The 26,267-nt window shown below is 43.8% G+C and overlaps 1 protein-coding gene across 1 annotated transcript; it reads right to left on the minus strand.

Annotated features, from left to right (window-relative positions):
- Positions 1-455: 455 nt before the first annotated feature.
- Positions 456-26,186, minus strand: LOC115170008 (heparan sulfate 2-O-sulfotransferase 1). Its single transcript, XM_029726201.1, has 7 exons — positions 25,716-26,186; positions 6,444-6,688; positions 5,986-6,071; positions 5,280-5,418; positions 4,954-5,051; positions 2,679-2,836; positions 456-2,233 (listed from the first exon to the last, which is right to left on the minus strand). The coding sequence occupies exons 1-7, from the start codon at positions 25,837-25,839 to the stop codon at positions 2,007-2,009; spliced, it is 1,077 nt and encodes a 358-aa protein (XP_029582061.1). The 5' UTR covers positions 25,840-26,186; the 3' UTR covers positions 456-2,006.
- Positions 26,187-26,267: the final 81 nt, after the last annotated feature.

Consider the following 26,267-nt stretch of genomic DNA (forward strand, 5'->3'; position numbering starts at 1 on the left):
CAGTAGATGTCTTCACTCCAGGCATGGTGAAGACACGATAGCTAATGAGCTCCCTCTACAGTATGCAGCAAGAACAGCAGCCTTTAACATTTTCATCGATCAATGTACTAATGAAGAATGACATTAAAAGCACGCAGTTATGGGCATTTCAGTTTTTAAGTGTGTGTGTGTGATATATATATATATATAACAATAAAAACATGAGAACGACAGAATAACAAAAACATTGAAGTTGACATTCCAGCAGATAAATCTGCAACAGACAGAGGGAGAAACAATGTTTTGGGGTGTCTAGGGAGGAATACACAATATGCCATGTAACAAAAACTACAAGACTTTCTGTTTAACAGACCTTAAAAAGGGACGCTTCACCACTTTTGAACCTCACATATTCATTACCTCTAGCACCGTACAGTAACAGCGTTCTGTAGTAAAAAAAAAGATGACTAAGAAAATGACTCCTGATGTCACATGGTGAAGTGCCTCTTTAATGACATGAGAACACGAGCAATGTGTCTGACATGATCTCAATGTTTGGTTTTTACTGCCTGCCTACCATCCCAACTCACCTCGGGGACTCGACCTCTTTTATATAGTCCCCTGTGAACAAAATCCCTTTGCTTTTAGTACTTCTGCTGCCTCAATGTCTGGGCTAGGGCTTGATTAGTTGGGAAAGTCACTTCTTCACAACACTTTTGTAGGCTGTTCTGCAGTCACTGTTGCTGGGCTGAGTCACAGAGATGATCTGATCAGTGTCTGTATTAAGGCCATCAACAGACGAACCCGAAATTGGCATTAGCAGTGTCAGCAGTGCACGCATGGGTAAGGTTATAGTCTTACATAATAACCATACAAATATAATGAAAATGGATTGCAAGTTATGATCCTAAGGGAAATAGCAAAATAACATCTAAATTCAGTCATCAAATATTGTGTCAAGAAATTCAGCAAGTTCATGAGTTTAAAGCAGCAAAACAACAGATTAGGGAGATCTTTGGGTTATGACAGTAAAAGCACAAATTAAATGGTCTCTTGCCAATATAGAGAAAATAACAAAAGCTGAGAGAAATATCTATAAATGGCTCATTAACTAAATGTGTTATACCAGAGCTGAAATAAGTGAATAATAGTAAGTCCTCTTGATATAGAATAACTGTTTGACATTAGTATTATGTACAGCAGCTAAATGGTCAGTTGTCTGTCTTCTTCCATAGTTTAATGAAATCATGTGTAAACACTTCACATTCCACCTAGCAATAATCCAACTGGGTGAAAGAGTCAGAAAAACAACTAAATAAGTATAGTATAGTATAAAATACTGGATAGTAGTACCACAGTCGTGAACAGGGTGCATCTGCCACTCAAGTCTATGGAGGTCACGGGATTTAGATTTTGGAAAAACGTCTGCAGTTCATATAGGTAAACTCCAAGATAACATAGTAGTCAACTTTTAAGTTATTAGTGGGAGGGTTACAACATAAAAAATTACACCCTCTTAACGTATAAAACTAGGTCGACAATGTTCCCATAGACGATGATAGTAAAGTAGAATAAACCACAAAAACGAAACCAAACAGAACACGGCCAATAAAACCCCTCCCCCTGGACGTAAATATAAATCATGTGATCAGAAGAAAGAGAACATGGGCAGCTGCCAAGTAGACTCGTCTCCTGTCGTGTCTGTTGAGCATACAACTCCTGTGACCTTTCACCAGGAAGTATAAAGGGAGTCCTGGACCTGGGATGCTGGTGGGAACATGACCTATTGGCATTATCTCGCACCAGGAAGAGGCCACTTCCTAGTTCTGTCGGCTACTATGGAGACGAGGAGGAAGAGTCAGTTAATTGGGCGACATTCAGAAACTGCTGACTAACGTCCAAATAACGTCCAACACAGACAGTTCCACAGACCCACTGATTATATTAGTCTTCCTCTTCTCCTCTGTCCAGTGTATGTGACTACGGGATGAAGCCTAGATGAATGGTCCATCTTCCATGTGCATTAGTTAGTTCGTTTTGGGGTAGATCTTCTCGTAGAAGAAGTTCTGAGCCAGCAGGTAGAGTTCCCCGTCCTTCTCCCGGACGGCGTGAGCCCGGACAAACTGGAACTGCTCCAGGGCAAACTCGTAGAACTCGTTCTCCATCTTCCAGATGGCCGACTGCTGCAGCTTGGCGATGGACTCCTTGGTCGGCGGCTTCTTCTCACTCGTCTTCCTCAGATGGGATTTCTTCCCTGTGGGGGAAAGGGCATATGGCATCACTACCAATCCAGGTGGCCCTTGGATTTTTGTTTTTAGTTAAAAATGGTATATAAAAAATATCTAATGTAATGAATGTAGAGGCACTTGCATATTTTTAGAGCCGTTAAAAAGGTGAGAATTGCTCTAAGGGGAATAACAAGTGAAAGTGTTGTTTTGTTTGCACAGCAAATCACCTCTCATGTGGCAAAGGTGCAGCTAAGTGCACGTTCAGAAATAGGTACGTAATCATTCCACATACAATTTACAAAGACTCAAAATACATATTAATCTATTTGAGTATGCTGACACTATAATTTAAAAAAAGCTTTAAAAAGACAGAAAACAAATAAATCAATTTCTGCTTAGTTGACAAAGTAATGAATAAAGTCAATGTAAAAGGTCATCTCAAGAGGCATGGTGGTGTCTCTGGTACAGTACCTGTTCTGTAGAGCTCTGTGGCGCCCCTGAAGAAGCGTGGCAGCGCCGCCTCCAGCATCATAACAAAGTCCTCCAGCTCCTCTGTCACCCCCACCAACAGGTACTCATTGACCAGGTTATACTTGGCCTGCTCCAGGGCCCAGTGACTGCCCACGTTCCTACAAGAGATGTCAATCAATCATGTAATCAATTAAATGCATTTATAAAGTCATTCTTTCATCAGCTGTACATCAGATGTTGTTTGGATCGAGCAAAAATAGGCTAGTCTCGCATTCTCAACAGATGAGATAGTGAGGAGGATGATAAATATCACAAGAGAGAAAAAGCAACAACAACAAAAATAATTTCACCTTTATTTAACCAGGTAGGCAAGTTGAGAACAAGTTCTCATTTACAATTGCGACCTGGCCAAGATAAAGTAAAGCAGTTTGACACACTGGAATGGTAGATTTGCAGTGGAAGAAAGTGCAAAGTAGAAATAGAAATAATGAGTGCAAAGGAGCAAAATAAATAAATAAATAAAAAATAAATAAATACAGTAGGGGAAGGGGTAGTTGTTAAGGCTAAATTATAGATGGGCTATGTACAGGTGCATTAATCTGTGAGCTGCTCTGACAGCTGGTGCTTTAAGCTAGTGAGGGAGAAGTGTTTCCAGTTTTAGAGATTTTTGTAGTTTGTTCCAGTCATTGGCAGCAGAGAACTGGAAGGAAAGACGACCAAAGGAGGAATTGGCTTTGGGGGTGACCAGAGAGATATACCTGCTGGAGCGCGTGCTACAGGTGGGTGCTGCTATGGTGACCAGCGAGCTGAGATAAGGGGGAACTTTACCTAGCAGGTCTTGTAGATGACCTGGAGCCAGTGGGATTGGCGACGAGTATGAAGCGAGGGCCAGCCAACGAGAGCGTACAGGTTGCAGTGGTGGGTAGTATATGGGGCTTTGGTGACAAAACGGATGGCACTGTGATAGACTGCATCCAGTTTGTTGAGTAGGGTATTGGAGGTTATTTTGTAAATGACATCGCCGAAGTCAAGGATTGGTAGGATGGTCAGTTTTACGAGGGTATGTTTGGCAGCATGAGTGAAGGATGCTATGTTGCGAAATAGGAAGCCAATTCTAGATTTAACTTTGGATTGGAGATGATTGATGTGAGTCTGGAAGGAGAGTTTACAGTCTAACCAGACACCTAGGTATTTGTAGTTGTCCACATATTCTAAGTCAGAACCGTCCAGAGTAGTGATGCTGGACGGGCGGGCAGGTGCAGGCAGCGTTCGGTTGAAGAGCATGCATTTAGTTTTACTTGTATTTAAGAGCAGTTGGAGGCCACGGAAGGAGAGTTGTATGGCATTGAAGCTCGTCTGGAGGGTAGTTAACAGTGTCCAAAGAAGGGCCAGAAGTATACTGAATGGTGTCGTCTGCGTAGAGGTGGATCAGAGACTCACCAGCAGCAAGAGCAACATCATTGATGTATACAGAGAAAAGAGTCGGCCCAAGAATTGAACTCTGTGGCACCCCCATAGAGACTGCCAGAGGCCCGGACAACAGGCCCTCCGATTTGACACACTGAATTCTATCAGAGAAGTGGTGAACCAGGCGAGGCAAACATTTGAGAAACCAAGGCTGAGTCTGCTGATGAGGATGTGGTGATTGACAGAGTCGAAAGCCTTGGCCAGGTCGATGAATACGGCTGCACAGTATTGTTTCTTATCGATGGCGGTTAAGATAACGTTTAGGACCTTGAGCGTGGCTGAGGTGCACCCATGACCAGCTCTGAAACCAGATTGCATAGCGGAGAAGGTGCGATGGGATTCGAAATGGTCGGTAATCTGTTTGTTGACTTGGCTTTCGAAGACTTTAGAGAGGCAGGGTAGGATAGATATAGGTCTGTAGCAGTTTGGGTCAAGAGTGTCCCCCCCTTTGAAGAGGGATGACCCCAGCTGCTTTCCAATCTTTGGGAATCTCAGACGACACGAAAGAGAGGTTGAACAGGCTAGTAATAGGGGTTGCAACAATTTCGGCAGATAATTTTAGAAAGAAAGGGTCCAGATTGTCTAGCCCGGCTGATTTGTAGGGGTCCAGATTTTGCAGCTCTTTCCGAATAAAGGCCTCTAGAAAAGAAAGACATGCAATATAGCATGTCTAATGGAGGTAAGTTATATTTTAAAGGGGTTCATGTTTGGTGTTCTACTGTTCATATATAAGCCCATTAAGAAGTGTGTAATGGGGTTATAGGTTAAGAATGCTTGGTGTGGATGAAACGTAAAGAGGGGTACATACCAGCACTCAGAGTAGTGACCACAGAAGAAGGGGATCTGCAGCCACAGCTTTTCAGGGGCGCAGTCTGAGCCTCCCGCCGACACACACTCATCAAAGGTCTGAAACACAATGACAATCAAAGACAGAATTACCTATGGAAGCGTGTTCTACTGTTCAAATGCATTGTATATATAATAATAGTTTGCTGGGATTTTTTTTCTCCCAGATTGTAGCTTTAGTGTAGGCAGCAACGGCCATTTTATTTACAATAATTTTAACAATATTTTACAGTGGTAATCACTAATACACTAGTTGGTACAAAATAATCAGGAGGATTGCAGACTGACCTTCTTATCCCCCTGTTTCCGGCGCCGCAGGCCGGGCCGGTAGTCGTCCCCAAAACGCAGGAAGTAGTAGTAGGACACCAGGCGCTCGATGGGGTCACGGATCACATTGATGTAGATGGGCTTCTTCTTTACTCCAAACCTGGGTCAAAACAGAGAGCTAGCGTAAGAATAGGCGGTATAATGATGCGCCACCCGCGCGTTACGATGCGCCACCCGCGCGTTACGATGCGCCACCCGCGCGTTACGATGCGTTACGATGCGTTACGATGCGTTACGATGCGTTACGATGCGCCACCCGCGCGTTACGCATATCACAAAGATCATGTGTCATTAAATCTAAGATCTATGAATACACAAGATGTTAATCTGGGGCCTGTTCAATAGGACCTGGATCAAAAGAGAGAGATAAGAATACAGTACATTTTATTTAACCTAGAGAGATCCTTTAATGACATTATATCAAGATGTAAATCTGGGCTCTGTTCAAGAGGGCAGTGTTACAGATGTAAAGCTTCAACCTGCCATAACACCACCCCTTTTCACATGATTTAAAGACATATTCCTTCTATAGAGAGTTGCATTCTATCTGTTCTGAATGTTGCACTCTGATGTTGTATTAATGTAGTATTCTATAAGTCCACAAGGGGGCGACAGCAGCAAAAGTCTCTCTGGTAAGATGTGTTCTGCAGTGGAGGAAGCCACTCACTTTGTAAAGTCCAGGAAAGAAACGTGACCGTGGTAGAACGCCGGCTTCATCTCCCTCCACTCTGTCACGTTTTTCACAAACCGCACCTGAGCAGGTAGACAAGACAATTAATACATGATATGTGCCAATGCAATCCCTTCTTCAATATCACCCTCCCACTCGCTATCTCTCCCTGTCTCCATGTCTCTCTCCCTCTTCCACAGAGGTCAAACATTGCCACATTAGTGTGCGATCAGTGACGGCTGGTGTGACATTAAAACAGAGGACTGGCTCATTTTAATGGCTGGAATGGAAGAAACCCATTGTTTGACATCTTTATATTCATTCCATTCCAGCCATTTCAATGAGCCTGTCCTACAATTTATCCACCCACCAGCCTCCACTGTGTGCAATATTTTCTCTAATCAGCTACGAGTGCCATTGACCGTTGAGATTTGCCTCTGGCCTACCCCTCTCACCTGGTCCTGCATGGACATGACCGGGTTGTTCTTGGTGGTGTTGATGTGCAGCACGTGGTAGTGGTTCTTGCCACACAGGTCGTAGGCGATGTTGGTGAAGGAGGTGCTGGCCGTCTTCGGCACGCGGTTGTAGATAACCACCACGTCCTCGCTGTCGGCCGCCGAGGGGGCCTCCCGCTCCCGTAGGCCGTCCTGTGTGTGCCGCTGCTCGATCTCACGCACCTCATGCCTCGCGATGGCCCGCTCTGCACAGAGGAAGAGGAAGAAGAGTTAAAGGGATAGTTCACCCACATGAGGACCTATATTCTGTTAGCAACAGTGTGCTAACAGGGGCCTTACAGCTTCCATTGTTTCAGGCTCAACGTTGCTAATAGCACACAGTGGCAAAAAAAACGACATATCTTGGGTATATACTGTAAATAGGCCACTTTAGATCTATAAAATGGGGTGCACTTGTAATTTAGGCAAACTATCCTTTTACCAGCCTCCTGAACATAATATAAAGAACAGAAAAAAATAAACAATCACCAAATTCACTGAGAATACATTACATTGTATGAATAATACTCCAAAGCTTCAATATACCTGTCAAACATAGAGAACTAATACTGTGTACTGGCCTTTGAGGTGCGCTTGGTGTGGGGTTTGACCATTTATTTAGATCCCTCATGTCTTAAATCATTGTTAGAGATTCTCCGGTACTTTTGTATACGTTTTATCCAGTAGTTTTAAAAGTAGAGCTCACGAGCCAAAAGTGGTCCCCAACCACATCAAAATAGCATTTCAGGAATGCTAATCTTATGTTTCCAACTACAGAAAAGATTTGAGAACAATCGGAGATGGTGGGTGTCAGACTCCACTTTCTTGTGGTTTTTGGAGGTGGAGTCCTTTGTGTCACGTCACACCACAGCCTGGAGTCTATCCCTGTTATATCTCACCTCTGTGTAACTTAACAGATGTGTCTGAGCATGAGGCCTGAATACTCTCCTCTTCCTGGGAATGGGAATAGAGAACCATGTCCTCTCTCTATATATATATATATATCATTTAGATTCCAGTCATTTAGCAGACGCTCTTAACCAGAGCGACTTACAGTAGCAATTTGGGTTAAGTGCCTTGCTGAAGGTCACATTGACAGATTTTTCACCTAAACGGCTTGGGGATTCGAACCTGCGACCTTTAGGTTACTGGCCCAAAGCTCTTAAACACTAGGCTACCTGCTGACCTTACGGTAGCTGTATCAGATACATTTCTATGTGACTAACTGTGAATAAACAGACAACGCTGTAGGCCTGAGCCATTTCCGTTTGGCTTTCCTATCCCAGGTCTAAATCAGTCTCAGATTGACTAGTGGTGACATCAAATCAAATTTTTTGTCACATACACATGGTTAGCAGATGTTAATGCGAGTGTAGCGAAATGCTTGTGCTTCTAGTTCCGACAATGCAGTAATAACCAACGAGTAATCTAACCTAGCAATTTCACAACAACTACCTTATACACACAAGTGTAAAGGAATGACGAATATGTACATAAAAATATATGAATGAGTGAGTGATGGTATAGAATGGCATAGGCAAGATGCAGTAGATGGTACCGAGTACAGTATATGAGATTAGTAACGTAGGGTATGTAAACATATAAAAGTGGCATTGTTTAAAGTGGCTAGTGATACATGTATTACATCAAGATGGCAAGATGCAGTAGATGGTATAGAGTACAGTATATACATATGAGATGAGTAATGTAGGGTATGTAAACATTATATGAAGTGGCATTGTTTAAAGTGGCTAGTGATACATTTTTCATAAATGTTTACATTATTAAATTGGCTGGAGTTGAGTCAGTATGTTGGCAGCAGCCACTCAATGTTAGTGGTGGCTGTTTAACAGTCTGATGGCCTTGAGAGACTGAAAAACAGCTTCTCTCGGTCCCTGCTTTGATGCACCTGTACTGACCTCGCCTTCTGGATGATAGCGGGGTGAACAAGCAGTGGCTCGGGTGGTTGTTGTCCTTGATGATCTTTTTGGTCTTCCTGTGACATCGGGTGGTGTACGTGTCCTGGAGGGCAGGTAGTTTACCCCCGGTGATGCGTTGTGCAGACCTCACTACCCTCTGGAGAGCCTTGCGGTTCTGGGCGGTGCGCTTGCCGTACCAGGCGGTGATACAGCCCGACAGGATGCTCTCGATTGTGCATCTGTAAAAAAGTTTGAGTGCTTTTGGTGACAAGCCGAATTTCTTCAGCCTCCAGAGGTTGAAGAGGCGCTGCTGCGCCTTCTTCACCACGCTGTCTGTGTGGGTGGACCAATTCAGTTTGTCCGTGACGTGTACACCGAGGAACTTTCCAACTTCTCCACTACTGTCCAGTCGATGTGGATAGGGGGGTTCTCCCTCTGCTGTTTCCTGAAGTCCACGATCATCTCTTTTGTTTTGTTGACATTGAGTGTGAGGTTATTTTCCTGACACCACACTCCGAGGGCCCTCACTTCCTCCCTGTAGGCTGTCTCGTCGTTGTTGGTAATCAAGCCTACCACTGTAGTGTCGTCTGCAAACTTGATGATTGAGTTGGAGGCGTGCATGGCCACACAGTCGTGTGTGTTCAGGGAGTACAGAAGAGGGCTGAGAACGCACCCTTGTGTGGACCCAGTGTTGAGGATCAGCGGGGTAGAGATGTTGTTACCTACCCTCACCACCTGGGGGCGGCCCGTCAGGAAGTCCAGGACCCAGTTGCACAGGGCAGGGTCGAGGCCCAGGGTCTCAAGCTTAATGACAAGTTTGGAAGGTACTATGGTGTTAAATGCTGAGCTGTAGTCGATGAACAGCATTCTTACATAGGTATTCCTCTTGTTCAGATGGGTTAGGGCAGTGTGCAGTGTGGTTGCGATTGCGTCGTCTGTGGACCTATTGGGGCGGTAAGCAAATTGGAGTGGGTCTAGGGTGTCAGGTAGGGTGGAGGTGATATGGTCCTTGACTAGTCTCTCAAAGCACTTCATGATGATGGAAGTGAGTGCTATGGGGCGGTAGTTGTTTAGCTCAGTTACCTTAGCTTTCTTGGTAACAGGAACAATGGTGGCCCTCTTGAAGCATGTGGAAACAGCAGACTGGGATAAGGATTGATTGAATATGTCCGTAAACACACCAGCCTGCAGGTCTGCGCATGCTCTGAGGACGCGGCTGGGGACGCCGTCTGGGCCTGCAGCCTTGCGAGGGTTAACACGTTTAAATGTTTTACTCAAGTCGGCTGCAGTGAAGTAGAGTTTGCTAGTTTTGGTAGCGGGCCGTGTCAGTGGCACTGTATTGTCCTCAAAGCGAGCAAAGAAGTTGTTTAGTCTGTCTGGGAGCAAGACATCCTGGTCCGCGACGGGGCTGGTTTTCTTTTTGTAATCCGTGATTGACTGTAGACCCTGCCACATACCTCGTGTCTGAGCCGTTGAATTGCGACTCTACTTTGTCTCTATACTGACGTTTATCTTGTTTGATTGCCTTGTGGAGGGAATAGCTACACTGTTTGTATTTGGTCATGTTTCCTGTCACCTTGCACTGATTAAAAGCAGTGGTTCGCGCTTTCAGTTTCACGCGAATGCTGCCATCAATCCACGGTTTCTGGTTTGGGAATGTTTTAATAGTTGCTGTGGGTACGACATCGCCGATGCACTTGCTAATAAACTCGCTCACCGAATCAGCGTATTCGTCAATGTTGTTGTTTGACGCAATGCGGAACATATCCCGGTCCATGTGATCGAAGCAATCTTGAAGCGTGGAATCAGATTGGTCGGACCAGCGTTGAACAGACCTGAGCGCGGGAGCTTCCTGTTTTAGTTTATGTCTATAGGCTGGGAGCAACAAAATGGAGTCGTGGTCAGCTTTTCCGAAAGGAGGGCGGGGGAGGGCCTTATATGCGTCGCGGAAGTTAGAATAACAATGATCCAGGGTTTTGCTACCCCTGGTAGCACAATCGATATGCTGATAGAATTTAGGGAGTCTTGTTTTCAGATTAGCCTTGTTAAAATCCCTAGCTACAATGAATGCAGCCTCAGGATATGTGGTTTCCAGTTTACATAGAGTCAAATGAAGTTCGTTCAGGGCCATCGATGTCTGCTTGGGGGGGAATATATGCGGCTGTGATTATAATCAAAGAGAATTCTCTTGGTAGATAATGCGGTCGACATTTGATTGTAAGGAATTCTAAGTCAGGTGAACGAAAGGACTTGAGTTCCTGTATGTTGTTATGATCACACCACGTCTCATTAATCATAAGGCATACACCCCCGCCCTTCTTCTTACCAGAAAGATGCTTGTTTCTGTCGGCGCGATGCGTGAAGAAACCAGGTGGTTGTACCGACTCAGATAGCGTGTCTCGAGTGAGCCATGTTTCCGTGAAGCAAAGCACGTTACAGTCTTATGTCTCTCTGGAATGCTACCCTTGCTCAGATTTCGTCTACCTTGTTGTCAAGAGACTGGACATTGGCGAGTAGTATGCTCGGGAGCGGTGCGCGATGTGCCCGTCTCCGGAGCCTGACCAGAAGACCGCTCCGTCTGCCCCTTTTACGTTGTCGTTGTTTTGGGTCGCCGGCTGGGATCCAATCCATTGTTCTGGGTGGTGGGAAAAACAGAGGATCCGCTTCGGGAATGTCGTATTCCTGGTCATAATGTTGGTGAGTTGACGTTGCTCTTATATACAATAGTTCCTCCCGACTGTATGTAATAAAACCTAAGATTTCCTGGGGTAACAATGTAAGAAATAACACGTAAAAAAACTAAATAGTACATAGTTTCCTAGGAACGAGAAGCGAGGCGGCCATCTCTGTCGGCGCCTAACACTAACATTGGCTCAGATCTGTGCTGGAACAGATCAACACTCCAGCATATAATACTCATGGGAACGCCAAGCCAAGCCAGGCCATGCCATGCCAAGCCATGCTGGCAGCTTGTACAGAGAATAAGATGTCATCTGTGATCACACTGCACTCCCAACCCCCCTTTGCCATCCCCACATACACAGCCCCCCCCCCCCCCCTCCATTTTTACACCCTCCCAGGCAGCTGCTAATGTCCCACTGATCAAAGCTAGCGCTAACCAACCGTGCTGGCAACTGGTGCTAGCCACGATACTGGGCTGTGACAGGTGGCAGTCTATGGTCGTCTGTCGTCATGATGAACATAGATAAATATGGTCATAAGTAACACCCAGAATGTATAGCTAGGAGAGACATCTATCCACACGTCACCTAATGCACAAAGCCATAAAAGAGCAGTTATCATTTTCATATCAGTGTTGATCTAGGATCGGTTTCACCTTTTAGATCATAATGAACTAGATTATATAGACAGTTGGAGACCTGTTCCTAGATCAGCACTCCCACTCAGATGCTAAGGCTGCATTCAGACAGGCAGCCAAATTCAGATTTTTTTCACCAATTGGTATTTTGATCAATCAGATCAGCTCTGAAAATTATCAACAAAAAATTGGGATGCTTGTCTGAACGCAGCCTTATGTTGAGCCCAGATGTCTAGGCCTAGACCTTAGGACACGCTGTGGGAATACGCAAACATTGGAGACAGTAGTCACGGTCTGTAACAACTGAATCAGGATCAGCACTCCCTAGCCCTAAAACATAATGAGCTGAACTTAAACAGGCCCCAAGCCACTAGTTCAGGGCATTGTGTTCAGTGCCAACAATGAACAGGGAGGTACAGTTTATTGTAGTCCAGTGTGTTGAACAAGCTTAGTTAAAACCCCACTGTGTCCGAGCAGAGGGCGCCACACACACACACTTAAGCTAATGGTCGAGTCTGAGGTCATTTAATTAGTGGACAAAGACCCGCTCTGTATTGATGAATCAGTCTGGCCACACAGTGTGCTTCCATTCAGTCACCATTTCCGTTGGTTCCCCCTCGCCATTTCCAGCTAATTATGACCTATGGTGGAACTGGCAACACAGTCTTAAACACTACAACAACTAAGCCGATGCTTATTGTTCTGAATACATATTTAAAACGCCAGCCGAGATAGCAATATTTACTAAAACAATTTCACGCTAGATTAGAATTGCCCATTTCCAATCATCATTCGTCTTCGGCGGGAAATCCGTAAATATGACAGTTTGTTGTGTGTCATGGTGTCTCATACGATCTTATGGGATAATAAAAACAGGGGAGAGATGATCCTTTCTCCAGGCAGCTCATACATCCATCATATTCTGCAGCTCTTCATCCCTGAGCGGGTTAGCCCCTCGAGCACAAGCCTAGGCTGAGGGGTAATAGAGAGCCTGAGAGCTAGAAGCCTTGTATGGTTCTGCTTCAGTAGCACTGGATTGCAAAATCAATGGAGTACGACAGGGAGGAGATCTAGGTTGCTGCTGGAAAAAAATAAATATGAAGTGGTATTTTTTATTTATATACAGTAAGCTTCGATGCGGCCTGTGGCACCTGCAATATTTGTTTACCAGAGTGCATGCACAGCCAGGTGGTAATAGGAGTGTGTGATTAGTAATTTCAAGCATATTGTACAAGGGACCCTTGGGCTAGCCTTTCACAGCTGCAGCAACTGGGATTTCAAAAGGAGCCTGTTCAACTAAATGCTTCATCAACGACTGTACAGAACTACTGTTTCAAACAAGTGTATGACACAGACACCTCGTTGCAATCTGCTGTGTTTGCAAATAAATGACGGAGGCACCATGAGTTACAACTTAATTCCTTAAGTGCTCTTTTTAGGACAGATTACCGTAGCTGGGGGGGATTTTCCTGGCTTGGAGACAACGGCTGCATTGATGGTCCATGAAAGCTCTCATTCACGTCTAGCCTGGCGGCTAAGGTGTAGACAGCTGGGAGAGAGACGGCTGGGCCGAGCCGGGTGAGGACACAAGGCAGAAAATGAGAAACGACACTCGGATGGCTAGTACAGCTTAGCCCAAGCAAGTGGAGATATTTCGCTGGCATCAACAGAGGTGCAGTGGAAACTGAGTAACTAAGCACTCACATGCTCTATTTCCACATGCCAATCAATATAAATCTGTATTTGGAAGCAGACCATTTCTAAAAGACAAGGTATCTTGTTAAGTAGCCTATTTTCCTCATGGGAGAATACACAAGCCTCTATGGTCAGTGAAACCAGACCAAAAATCTTGTCAGCAGACAAAACATGCCATCTGCAGTCAGTTTTTAGGGAGGTTCTTGATTGGGACTGACTAGAACCTTTATAGCATCAATACGAGTATCACAATAGAGTGCCATTGGTCACGCCCCGTGGTAGTGGACCTGACCAATGGCACGGTTTTAGAAGCCCTCTTGGCTGAAGAGACAAAATGTTGGGGGTTTTAAAGAAAATTTCCTGCAATTCTACACATTTTGCCATGGCTTATGCCAGTGGTCACCAACCGGTCGAGCGATCGACTGGTCGATCTTCTGGGCACTCCTAGTCGATCACCAGAATGTCTGTAGAAAAGCAAAACGATAAAGGCTCCTTTATTTTTATTTGACTTTGTGCTTTTGGCAGAAGGTGCACTTGATTCAGAAGCCCTGCGCGCCGGAAAGACAGTGTTCCTATTTTTAACCATTTCATTTGTCTGAAGGGACAAACTCCACCTACCCGGCGGACCAGGAGAGCTGTAGTTAAATCAAGTGCGCCTACTGCACTGGCCAATCGGATGGCTCCAATCACCATGCCTATAGCTTCCAAGAACCCACAGTTTGATACTAGCCTGCATGAGATCTCATAACTTTTAAAACCATGACCAGAGAGAAACTGTCAAAGAAAAAAGCATAGAGCTGCTGTTTTTTATGAGTGAATTATTTGTTTTTATTCAGCACTGTCAACACTTTTTTCCCCAACACTTTCACAAAGTACAACACTCACTTCTCACTACCTCTTCCTGCACCGCAGCTGCAACTAATTAGTAGCCAAGTGTATTGATAGGCTTGTGTTTTTAATATCAAGGAATATTTCACTTTCTCTAGTCAAAGGAACAACATTAATTTGTGTATGAGGCAGAAGTAATGTGGTGCAATTCGAGTTGCCATCAGGAGGAGGAAGGTGTCCCCTCTCTGGTCAGTCCCACCGGAGGAAAGGAGAGAACAGGGACAGTGAGAGGCAGACCCTCTCCCCCTCCACTGAGACTGACCAGAGAGGGGACACCTGACCAGAGAGGGGACACCTGACCAGAGAGGGGACACCAGGTACAATCATTCCAGTAATATAAAAAAGCTGTGCATCGCAAGTGATACACCAACTGATATATTCTGTTATCAAAGCTTGAGTTATGAAATATAATATGGTGTTAGCAGAACAATATTAGCAGGCCAAACACAAAGCCAATATGCTGTGACAACTAAGTTTATTCATGTTGCATAGGCTTAAATTTTTTTAAGTCTTTTTTTTTTATCTATTTTTTTTAATCTGAGTGGTAAATCTCTGCTTGCTTTTTGACTGCGAAAGTGATCTTGACTCAGAAAAGGTTGGCGACCACAGCTTATGCTATCTGAGTGACTCAAACATTATAACGAAAATCAATGGGGGCCCCATGCCATGGCATTTTTGGAATTGTAGATTCTCCCGTCTAGTGGTGATTGTTAGTTCTCAAAGATGATCTTAATAAAACAAATATATTGTTCTATTATAATTTCTGCATACTTTACATCTGGTTTTTAGTTTTTACCATCCCAAAAATTATTAGGGTTAGTTTATGCTACACTGAACAAAAATATAAAACACAACATGCAACAATTTTAAAAAGAGTTACAGTTCATATAAGGAAATCAGTCAATTGAAATAAATTCATTAGGCCCTAATCTATGGATTTCACATGACTGGGAATTCAGATATGCGTCTATTGGTCACAGAAACCTTAATAATCAAAAAGTAGGGGCATGGATCAGAAAACCATTCAGTATCTGGCATGACCACCATTTGACTCATGCAGCGAGACACATCTTCGCATAAAGTTGATCAGGCTGTTGATTGTGGCCTGTAGAATGTTGTCTCACTCCTCTTCAACAGCTGTGTGAAGTTGCTGGATATTGACGGGAACTGGAACATGCTGTCATACGTCAATCCAGAGCATCCCAAACATGGTCAATGGGTCTAGTGAGCATGCAGGCCATGAAAGAACTGGGACATTTTCAGCTTCCAGGAATTGTGTACAGATTCTTGGGACATTATCATGCTGAAACATGAGGTGATGGCGGCGGATGAATGACCTGACAATGGGCCTCAGGATCTCATTACGGTATCTCTTTGCATTCAAATTGTCATTGATAAAAAGCAAACGCGTTTGTTGTCCTTAGCTTATGTCTGCCCATTACATAACCCCACCGCCACCATGGGGCACTCTGTTCACAACGTTGAAATTAGCAACCCGCTCGCCCACACGACGCCATAAACACTGTCTGCCATCTGACCGGTACAGTTGAAACCAGGATTCAGATGAGCTTCCCTGAGACAGTTTCTGATAGTTCGTGCAGAGATTCTTCAATTGTGCAAACCCACAGTTTCATCAGCTGTCCGGCTGGCTGGTCTCAGATGATCCCGCAGGTGAAGAAGCCGGATGTGGAGGTCCTGGGCTGACGTGGTTACACATTGTCCGTAGTTGTGAGGCCGGTTGGACGTACGGCCAAATTCTCTAAAATAACATTGGAGGCGGCTTATGCTGGAGAACTGAACATTCAATTATCTGGCAACAGCTGTGGTGGACATTCCTGCAGTCAGCATGCCAATTGCACACTCCCTCAAAACTTGAGACATCTGTGGCATTGTGTTGTGTGACAAAACTGCACATTTTAGAGTGGCTTTATTGGTGCACCGGTGTAATGATCATGCTGTTTAATCAGCTTCTTGATATGCTACACCTGTTAGGTGGATGGATTATCTTGGCAAAGGAGAAATGCTCACTAACTGGGATGTAAACACATTTGCGCACAAAATTTGAGACATAAGCTTTTTGTGAATATGGAACATTTCTGGGATCTTTTATTTCAGCTCATGAAACCTGGGACCAACACTTTACATGATGCGTTTATATATTTTTTCAGTGTGCATGAAATATAGGGGAAAGACTGCCGGTCCCTGGTACAGAAAAGGTTGAGAAATGCTGGTGTAGGTAGTATGTCTAGTGTCAATAGTAGGATTACATTAAGTATGGTACCAGGCTACTGTATCACTGCAAGCTTAGCACAGACACTGGTACCTTAATGCTAACATAAGGTAATAATCATAGTTAACCCCGCAATTTTTCTCCGCAATCAAAGCTCATTTTATCTGACAAGGTGAGCTTATACGATATCGGAAAAAAAGACCGCTTCAGTTCCGCCCATCAAAAACGGGCAGTTATTTGAGATGATAATTTACACAGATGGCAGGCTTTACAGGCTAATCATTCTATGCCTTGGCAAGGGCTGCTCTGTGGGGTGGACAATTGATTTGTCTGGATCTCTTGGCAGAACTTGTCATTGACTAAGCAGGGCAATTAGCCTACTGCTTGAAATAGGGGGAAAATATCAGGTTCTGTCAATAACACCATCTATCCAGAATCACAGGAAGAGAGACAGCAGCCATTTCTCCATGTCCACCACCACTTAAGAAATGGTACGGCAAACTGTTCATGTGAGAAACTGTATTACTGTCCAAATGTAAAAAAATAACATCACAGAAATAAACAGCTTACATAACAATGCAGGTGTAGGCTAGTTATTGTACAACACAGAAATGTGATTCTCTCCCCCATAAGTGTTAATAATGCATAGACAGGAGTCCAGGGAAAACTCCACAAATGTTCGAGCAATGCTGAGGGCAGCTATTTATAGGACAGATGAGGAGTGGCTAATAGGTTAATAGGACCCAAAGCTCCACAGAGGAAGCCCAACAGAGAACTCCTGTGTCGTTGATGTGAGATCAGATCCATCATCGGCTGTCATAGCAACCAAGTAGGAAGAAGGAAACGGACACCAAAAATGTTCCTCTATGGTCACAAGCGGTTCTCAATACTACTCCTCAAGAACTATAGCCTGGTTAAACGAGACTGAACAATGGAGAGCGCAGCGTTCAGTCTGGTTTAACCAGGCTACATTACATTTACATTTTAGTCATTTAGCAGCCGCTCTTATCCAGAGCGACTTACAGTAGTGAATGCATACATTTCATACATTTTTTCCCGTACTGGTCCCCTGTGGGAATCGAACCCACAACCCTGGCGTTGCAAACACCATGCTCTACCAACTGAGCAGCAGCTAATGAATTGATTGAGATCATTCACGAACAAGAACATCTCAAGTGTTCCAACTGGCCTTTCTGTGACACACCACTTCTGTGGTGAGAGGCTGTCCCCACTCCCCAGAGTCTCGGCACACTGTGTGCGACACTGCCAGCACTCACAGTGCATTGCAATGCTGAAGAGAAAGTCTGACAAGGAGAGCAGGCCACAGCAGCAGAGAAACTTTCAGTTCCCCCCCAGAGCTGACAGTACAAGATGCACTGTACCACAGCAGATGAAAGCCAAGCCAGGATAGAGTACCATAGTATGAGTCATAATACCCATAAAACCTAGTGATCAAACAGGAAATGGTTCCAATCTTTTTCCCACTGTACATTTTTTCCCACAGGGGATTTTAGAAACACTTAAAATAAGGGCTGTGTTTCATGTAGGCTTCATGTAGGCTTCATGTAGGCATGACGTTTTGACAAGGTGACTTTTATCAATATATTCGTCTGTATTTACCCCCCAAAAATGAAACGCTAATCAGCTGCTAATGTGGCTACCATAAAGAACTACAAATGCCATGATGATCTGGACGAGACTGCCGAATCAAGGCAAAGGTAAAAATCTCTGAATTAACTATCTAATGTTAGATAAATGTAGTACTGAATAAATTGGCTACATTTCTTTAAAATTACAATTCTGTGAACTGCCTTGTGTAAGTTTTAAATGGACACAATACCTGTTAGCAAAAGTGTCAGCAAAAGAGATGACGTGCAGGAGCTTGCAGGGATTTGTAGTTTTGAAAGATGTCTACTTTGATGCAAATTAGCATTTTCAAATCAAAGTAAATAGAGACGAATATATTGATAAAAGTCACCTTTTCTGGTTATTATGACACCTCCACTGTGAGGCTCTACTCAGCTGCTCTATACAAGATGGAAGTTATATGCAAGACAGGAGGAGCGGAACAGTTCAGCCAGACTGCCTTATCCCTCTATTCTCTGATGAAATTGGTTTTAAAATGCTGCAGGCATGTTTCTCTCCCCTCCTTTTGTTAAGGCTTAGGATGTGAGCAGCCAGGGGTTTAAATATTTCTGTGTTGAGATGAAAATTAAATCTCACCACCCCCCCACCCCTCCCCCCGTAGCTTTGAAGCGGAAGATCGCTTTTGGATGCAAGTTGGAAATTGGGAAAGGCCTGTTTGGCCACAGGGATTAGCATCTTGCACTACAGTAGCATCCCAGGCTCCAGATAAAGAGGCTGTTTATGGTTATTGATTAGCTAAGGAAGGACTCTGATGAAAAGTAACATGATTATCAGTTATAATGACGCTTGGTATTCTTACAATGCATCTACAGAAGCTCTGTTACAGCTGGGTCTCTCAGAGGGACGTTGATCAGTGTTAGAAAAGCGATAAGTCACCCACCTGCTTTCACGCATGCTTAACCACACCGACCGCATCGTTCGTCAAACCCCTTGGAAACCCGACAAGGGAACACTGCGGCGCGAGGAGAGCGGTCTCAATTACACTCCGGGGTGCGAAACAGTTCATAGCACCGTGATTAGCCTGTCAGTCATCCGCAACTGTCCACGGAAATGTAGCACAGAACTTAACGGGAAAACATTCTTCTTTAAAGTGCAAGCCAATGCCCATAAATACACCAATCAGGGCCCTAACTGCTCGAGCTTAGGGCCATTAGTACTCTGCCCACACCAAATCCATTCCTGACACCTGTGTTTCCACAGTGGGATCCAATCCATTAGGCACTCAAATGGCATGTTTCAGAGTGCTGAGACACATAGAGGTGTACAGTAACCCCTATTTAGTGAATACCAGCAGACTGTCAGTGTATGAATTCATTTTATATCCCTGGGGAGGCTAAAAACAGCTCCATGGTGTCAAAAGGAGTTCAAAGGCAATCTGAGTGCTCCGGATAATGGTGAAAAAGAGAGTGAAAGAGTGTAGGAGTTGAAAGTGAGGAGGTGGCTGAGGTGTGAACTAGAGGTCGACCGATTATGATTTTTCAACACCGATACCGATTATTGGAGGCCCCAAAAAAAAGCCTATACCGATTAATCGGCCTATTTTTTTTTTATTTATTTATTTGTAATAATGACAATTACAACAATACTGAATGAACACTTATTTTAACTTAATATAATACATCAATAAAATCAATTTAGCCTCAAATAAATAATGAAACATGTTCAATTTGGTTTAAATAATGCAAAAACAAAGTGTTGGAGAAGAAAGTAAAAGTGCAATATGTGCCATGTAAAAAAGCTCATGTTTAAGTTCCTTGCTCAGAACATGAGAACATATGAAAGCTGGTGGTTCCTTTTAACATGAGTCTTCAATATTCCCAGGTAAGAAGTTTTAGGTTGTAGTTATTATAGGACTATTTCTCTCTATACCATTTGTATTTCATATACCTTTGACTATTGGATGTTATTATAGGCACTATAGTATTGCCAGCCTAATCTCAGGAGTTGATAGGCTTGAAGTCATAAACAGTGCTGTGCTTCAAGCATTGCGAAAAGCTGCTGGCAAACGGAGGAAAATGCGGTTTGAATGAATGCTTACGAGCCTGCTGCTGCATACCACCGCTCAGTCAGACTGCTCTATCAAATCATAAACTTAATTATAATAAACACACAGAAATACGAGCCTTAGGTCATTAATATGGTCAAATCCGGAAACTATAATTTCGAAAACAAAACGTTTAATCTTTCAGTGAAATACGGAACCGTTCCGTATTTTATCGAACGGGTGGCAACCCTAAGTCTAAATATTGCTGTTACATTGCACAACCTTCAATGTTATGTCATAATTATGTAAAATTCTGGCAAATTAATTACGGGCTTGTTAGGAAGAAATGGTCTTCACACAGTTCGCAACGAGCCAGGTGGCCCAAACTGCTGCATATACCCTGACTCTGCTTGCACAGAACACAAGAGAAGTGACACAATTTCAAGCACTGCATTGATTATATGCAACACAGGACAAGCTAGTTAAACTAGTAATATCATCAACCATGTGTAATTGACTAGTGATTATGTTAAGATTGATTGTTTTTTACAAGATAAGTTTAATGCTAGCTAGCAATTTACCTTGGCTCCTTGCTGCACTCGCTTATCAGGTGGTCAGCCTGCCACGCAGTCCCCTCGTGGAATGCAATATAATCGGCCATAATCGGCATCAAAAAATGGCGATTACCGATTATGAAAACTTGAAAAATCGGCCATTCCAATTAAATCGGTCGACCTCTAGTCAAAACATACCAAGACAGTCATAAAGAGGGCACGACAAAATCTTTCCCCCTCAGGAGACTGAAAAGATTTGACATGGGTCCCCAAATCCTCAAAAGGTTCTACAGCTGCACCATCAAGAGCATCCTGACCGGTTGCATCACCGCCTAGTATGGCAACTGCTCGGCATCTGACTGTAAGGCGCTACAGAGGGAAGTGCGAACAGCACAGTACATCACTGAGGCCAAGCTTCCTGCCATCCAGGACCTATATAATAGGCGGTCAGAGGAAAGCCCATAAAATTGTCAGAGACTCCAGTCACCCAAGTTATAGACTGTTTTCTCTGCTACCGCACGGCAAGCAGTAGCTGAGGACCAAGTCTAGGACCAAAAGGCTCCTTAACAGCTTCTACCACCAAGCCAGAAGACTGCTGAACAATTAATAAAATCGCCACCGGACAATTTACATGGACCCCCCTCCCTTTTGTACACTGCTGCTACTCACTGTTTATTATCTATGCAGTCACTTCACCCCCACCTACATGTACAATTTACCTCAACTAATCAGTACCCCCGCACACTGACTCGGTACTGGTGACCCCTGTATATAACCTCATTATTGTTATTGTGTTACTTTTTTTATTATTACTTTTTATTTTAGTCTACTTGGTAAATATTATCTTAACTCTTCTTGATCTGCACTGTTGGTTAAGAGGTTGTAAGTGAGCATTTCACGGTGAAGTCTACACTTGTTGTATTCGGCGCATGTGACAAATAACGTTTGATTTGATTTTGATTAGTGTATCAGGATTTCTACTTTTTATAATGTTCAGATTCATTATTATAATTGAAAGCATTCAAACATCCAAGATGCGAACTAGGAACTTGACCACATCAGCGATGATATACTGGTCCTCCTAGCACTGCACTGAGATGGACTTTTCAAAGCCATGCTCAAGGCTACTGTCAATCACATCAAATAGTATAACTCTTTTAAAAGTACTTGATGTCGGTCTGTGGATGGCAACGTCTTTTCATGAGCAAATTCCTGTCCAGGGCACTCAGCAAACATGAGGTTGGTGCCCAGTATGGAAATGGAAGATAATTCAGGTCCGACTCTTTAAGAAGTCGCAGCGCAGGCAATGAATGAATGTTGAGCAGAAGGTTTTCCTACATCAGTGTCACTCTCTCCAAACACATCCACAATGCATGTACAGTACCCTTTCTCCTTTGCATTAAAAGGCCTCTCTTTCACGAATTATTAAAGCAGTGTAAGAAATAAAAGACAAAACCTCACTCAGGTACAACGCGAGAAAACAATTCAACCAAGCTCTGGCAAACCAACCACAATCATTGCGCTTGCTGTAACATAGTGGCGAGTGGGAACTTACTTAGCTCATTGCTCCTCATGGAGCGGCAGATAGCCTGGCGGTTAAGCGTGTTGGGCCAGTAACTCAAAAGGTTGCTGGGTGGAATCCCTGGGCAGACTAGGTGAAAAATCTGATGTGCCCTTGAGCAAGGCACTTAACCCTAATTGCTCCTGTAAGTCACTCTGGATAAGAGTGTCTGCTAAATGACTAAAATGTAAATGTTGTGGAGACTGGTGTGGTGGTTAAATGTAGTTACATGGGCCATGAGGTGACAGGTTTATAAACAACGCTTCAATTTACACTGCGCTTAGCAAGTATAGCATATACTCCCATCTAGAGTTACAGCCAATGAATAAAGCACACCGTCAGCCCCACCTCAACGTGCTAATGTTAAACTTGACGTTTCTACAAAATGTACCTAGCTGGCATAAGAGGACGCTACAGGAAATACAGTGCATTCGGAAAGGATTGAGAACCCTTCCCTTTTTCCACAGCCTTATTTTAAAATTGTTTAAATACAAAATGGTCCTCAACAATATACTCACACACAATACCCCATAGTGACAAAGCAAAAACAGGTTTAGACATTTTTGCAAATGTATTTTTTTTTTTTTTAAAGATACCTTATTTACATAAGTATTCAGACCCTTTGCTATGAGACTCACACACCTGTCCACATAAGATCCCACAGTTGGCAGTGCATGTCAGAGTAAAAACCAAGCCATGAGGTCGAAGGAATTGTCCCTAAAGCTCTGAGGAACAGATTTGGGGAAGGGTACCAAAACATGTCTGCAGCATTGAAGGTCCCCAAGAACACAGTGGCCTCCATCATTCTTAAATAGAAGAAGTTTGGAACCACCAAGACTCTTTCACGAGCTGGCCGCCCGGGCCAAACTGAGCAATCGGGGGAGAAGGGCCTTGGTCAGGGAGGTGACCAAGAACGCGATGGTCACTCTGACAGAGCCCCAGAATTCCTCTGTGGAGATGTTAGAACCTACCAGAAGGACAACCATCTCTGCAGCACTCCACCAATCAGGCCTTTATAGTAGAGTGGCCAGACAGAAGCCACTCCTCAGTAAAAGGCACATGACAGCCCGCTTGGAGTTTGCCAAAAGGCCCCTAAAGGACTCTCAGACCATGACAAACAAGATTCTCTGGTCTGATGAAACCAGGATTGAACTCTTTGGCCTGAATACCAAGCGTCACATCTGGAGGAAACCTGGCACCATTCCTACGGTGAAGCATGGTGGTGGCAGCATCATGCTCTGGGGTTTTTCAGAGGCAGGGCCTGGGAGACTAGTCAGGATCGAGGGTAAGATGAACGGAGCAAAGTACAGAGAGATCCGTGATGAAAACCTGCTCCATAGCACTCAGGACCTCAGACTAGGGCGAAGGTTCACCTTCCAACAGGACAATGACCCTAAGCACAAAGCTTCGAGAGAAGTCTCTGAATGTCCTTGAGTGGCCCAGCCAGAATCTGGACTTGAACCCGATCAAACATGACTGGAGAGACCTGAAAATAGCTGTGCAGCGACGCTCCCCATCCAACCTGACAGAGCTTGAGAGGATCTGCAGAGAAGAATGGGAGAAACTCCCCAAATACAGGTGTGCTAAGCATCTAGCGTTATACCCAAGGAGACGAGGCTGTAATTGCTGCCAAAGGTGTTTCAACAAAGTACTGAGTGAAGGGTCCAACAACATATATAAAATATGATATTTAAATTTTTTAGAAATGTGTAAAATTCTAAAAATCTGTTTTGCTTTGTCATTATGGAGTATTGTGTGTAGATTGACGAGGATAAAAAAAAACAATTTAATAAATTTTTGATAAGGCTTTATCGTAACAAATTGTGGAAAAAAGTCAAGGGGTCTGAATACTTTCCAAATGCACTGTATGTCAACAGATAACACAGATGATGCTAGCTACAGGACACATGGATCGTTAAAGTCATGGGGTGATTTCAATCCATGCAGAGACTACCAAACCACTCATGATTAGCCTGGAAGCAAATCCCAGTGGCTTCTGTGCTGGAGACTTCTAGTAGGAAAAGTGATTCAGCGTCTCAAGTAACAAGCAGATAAGAAAATACGTTGGAAATGGGCAATATTGGAGTGTGCCCCCCCCCCAAAAAAAATGTGCTAATAAAATATACAGCTTGCTTTCTCAATGTAGACGGGGAAATGCATCAGCACCTGGTTGGACAGCAAGTGGTGTCCATCATGTTGCCCTGCCTCAAACCTAGGCTATTTGACTATGCAGGATATGATTGACGGCTCCAGTTTACAGAGATGTTTGCCCTCTCTAGGCATCAATCAGACGCATTGTCAAGTCAATCAAATTCTTTGAGTAGGCTGTAATGGAAAAGACAGCTCCTTTTAGGTCTTGTTTCAGCATCTTGTTTTTTCACTCCAAAAGCATTTAGATATTCCCTGTGTTGTTTCAGAAGTTGATTTTGATGTCTACCCAGAACATTCAGATATCCTCCCAATATTTGTTGTGGAACCACCATGATAATTAATTCTGATCACAGTTTGTTGAAATGAGCCAGTTGTTTAGAACACATTATTTTGGAACTCATGTTTCCCATGAATAAAGGTTTCTGTGGCACAGCACACTACAGCAAGGACATCTCTCGGAACGATCCATTCCACCATGCAAATGTAAATGGTTGTTGAAAATAATAATGCATACATAGAATGCACATTGAATGGGCTGAAATAGTGAACTTTTCTAATCCCCACGTAGTGCATGTTTACATGAAATCACCTTGGAATGGCCATCATTCAAATCTTAAGTCTCTCTCAACACAGCTATTGTTGTCTCCTTTCATGTTCTGTAAAGAGGTATCTGAAGCTTAATGAAATAGGAGGTAGAGCCCTTCTGCCGTAACCACATGGTCTCTGGTCCAAGCCCGGTTCTAGCGGTGGGACAACCATGCAGCTCTACAAGGCGTTATGCACGGGTTGCTCTTTATTGGAAAGTGTAATGACCTCTGCTTTACCAAGAGGTCTGGACCTCCTCCATGGCCAAAAGCTGTACTGCACCAGCCCTAAAACTGCTGGGTTGATGGTTCAAGCCTAGTTGTTCCCCCTCAAATCACTACACTATCAATCATTAACCCACTGGAGGGACAATGGTGCCACAGGTTCTACTTGCTGTTCACACGTGATCTGGTCCACCATATGGTAAATGCGGGCAACCTCACTGTACAATAGGTGTTTGTCAAATCGTTTACTAAACCTGACTGAACATTTAGTTGATGTTCCTGGGTTGCACGTTGTCCGCAAAATGCCAGTTTGTCACTTCCCAAGGGGAGCGCGAATGATGTCGTCACAAGTCAACCTCAAATTGGCAACCAAGCTGACAAGATGTTTAGCAATGATTCAACCAAGCAATGACTGCATCTCACGGACACATTTACCTACGGCATGATGAATAAGGACATCTTGACAGCAGTCTTACCTAGCTTTCCCCGAGACTCCTCCAGCTTCTGGATTTGGTTCTCCAAGAAGAACATGGCCACTGCGAATGCCAACAGCGCCAGAAGCTGAAACTTGGGCGGTATCATGATTCTTAGAAGCCCCATCAAACAATCCAGTAAGAACAGGTCATTCCAGGTTTAGAAAATACTACATAAAAAGGTAATGGAATGGGCAATTACAGAGCGAACGAGTGTCTGTTAAAACCCTGGTTGTGCAGTAGGAAACACACTCAGGTCCAAATGATGTTTCATACTATAATATACTCTCATTAAAGAGAACTGCATGCAACCTCAATGCCGTCTGCTTGATGTTGAGATGTCCCCTCCAAGGGTGTCAACAGAAGCGGGCTTGTGTTCCTCGGTCTCGGCGAGTCTTTCTCTGTAGAGCTGTCCTGTTCAGTTCACTTAACATGCCTACCTTCGTCGGAGGACTTATTACTACAAAACCCCTATTGGTGAAACCAACAATCAACTAAACGGAATAGGCTTTTCATTCGTCAACTATCAAGTCTGTTAAAATGCGATTGGACACA

The sequence above is a fragment of the Salmo trutta genome, chromosome 31 (genome assembly GCF_901001165.1).
Source record: "Salmo trutta chromosome 31, fSalTru1.1, whole genome shotgun sequence".
In the NCBI taxonomy this organism is placed as follows: Eukaryota; Metazoa; Chordata; class Actinopteri; order Salmoniformes; family Salmonidae; genus Salmo; species Salmo trutta.

Excerpts from the sequence above, each read along its gene's own strand:
- LOC115170008 (XM_029726201.1), bottom strand. The coding sequence starts at position 25,839 with ATGGGGCTTCTAAGAATCATGATACCGCCCAAGTTTCAGCTTCTGGCG. Across the intron at positions 5,052-5,279 it reads GGAAACAGGGGGATAAGAAG|ACCTTTGATGAGTGTGTGTC; the intron begins GTCAGTCTGCAA and ends ATTGTGTTTCAG. Across the intron at positions 2,837-4,953 it reads GGTCACTACTCTGAGTGCTG|GAACGTGGGCAGTCACTGGG; the intron begins GTATGTACCCCT and ends CATCTCTTGTAG.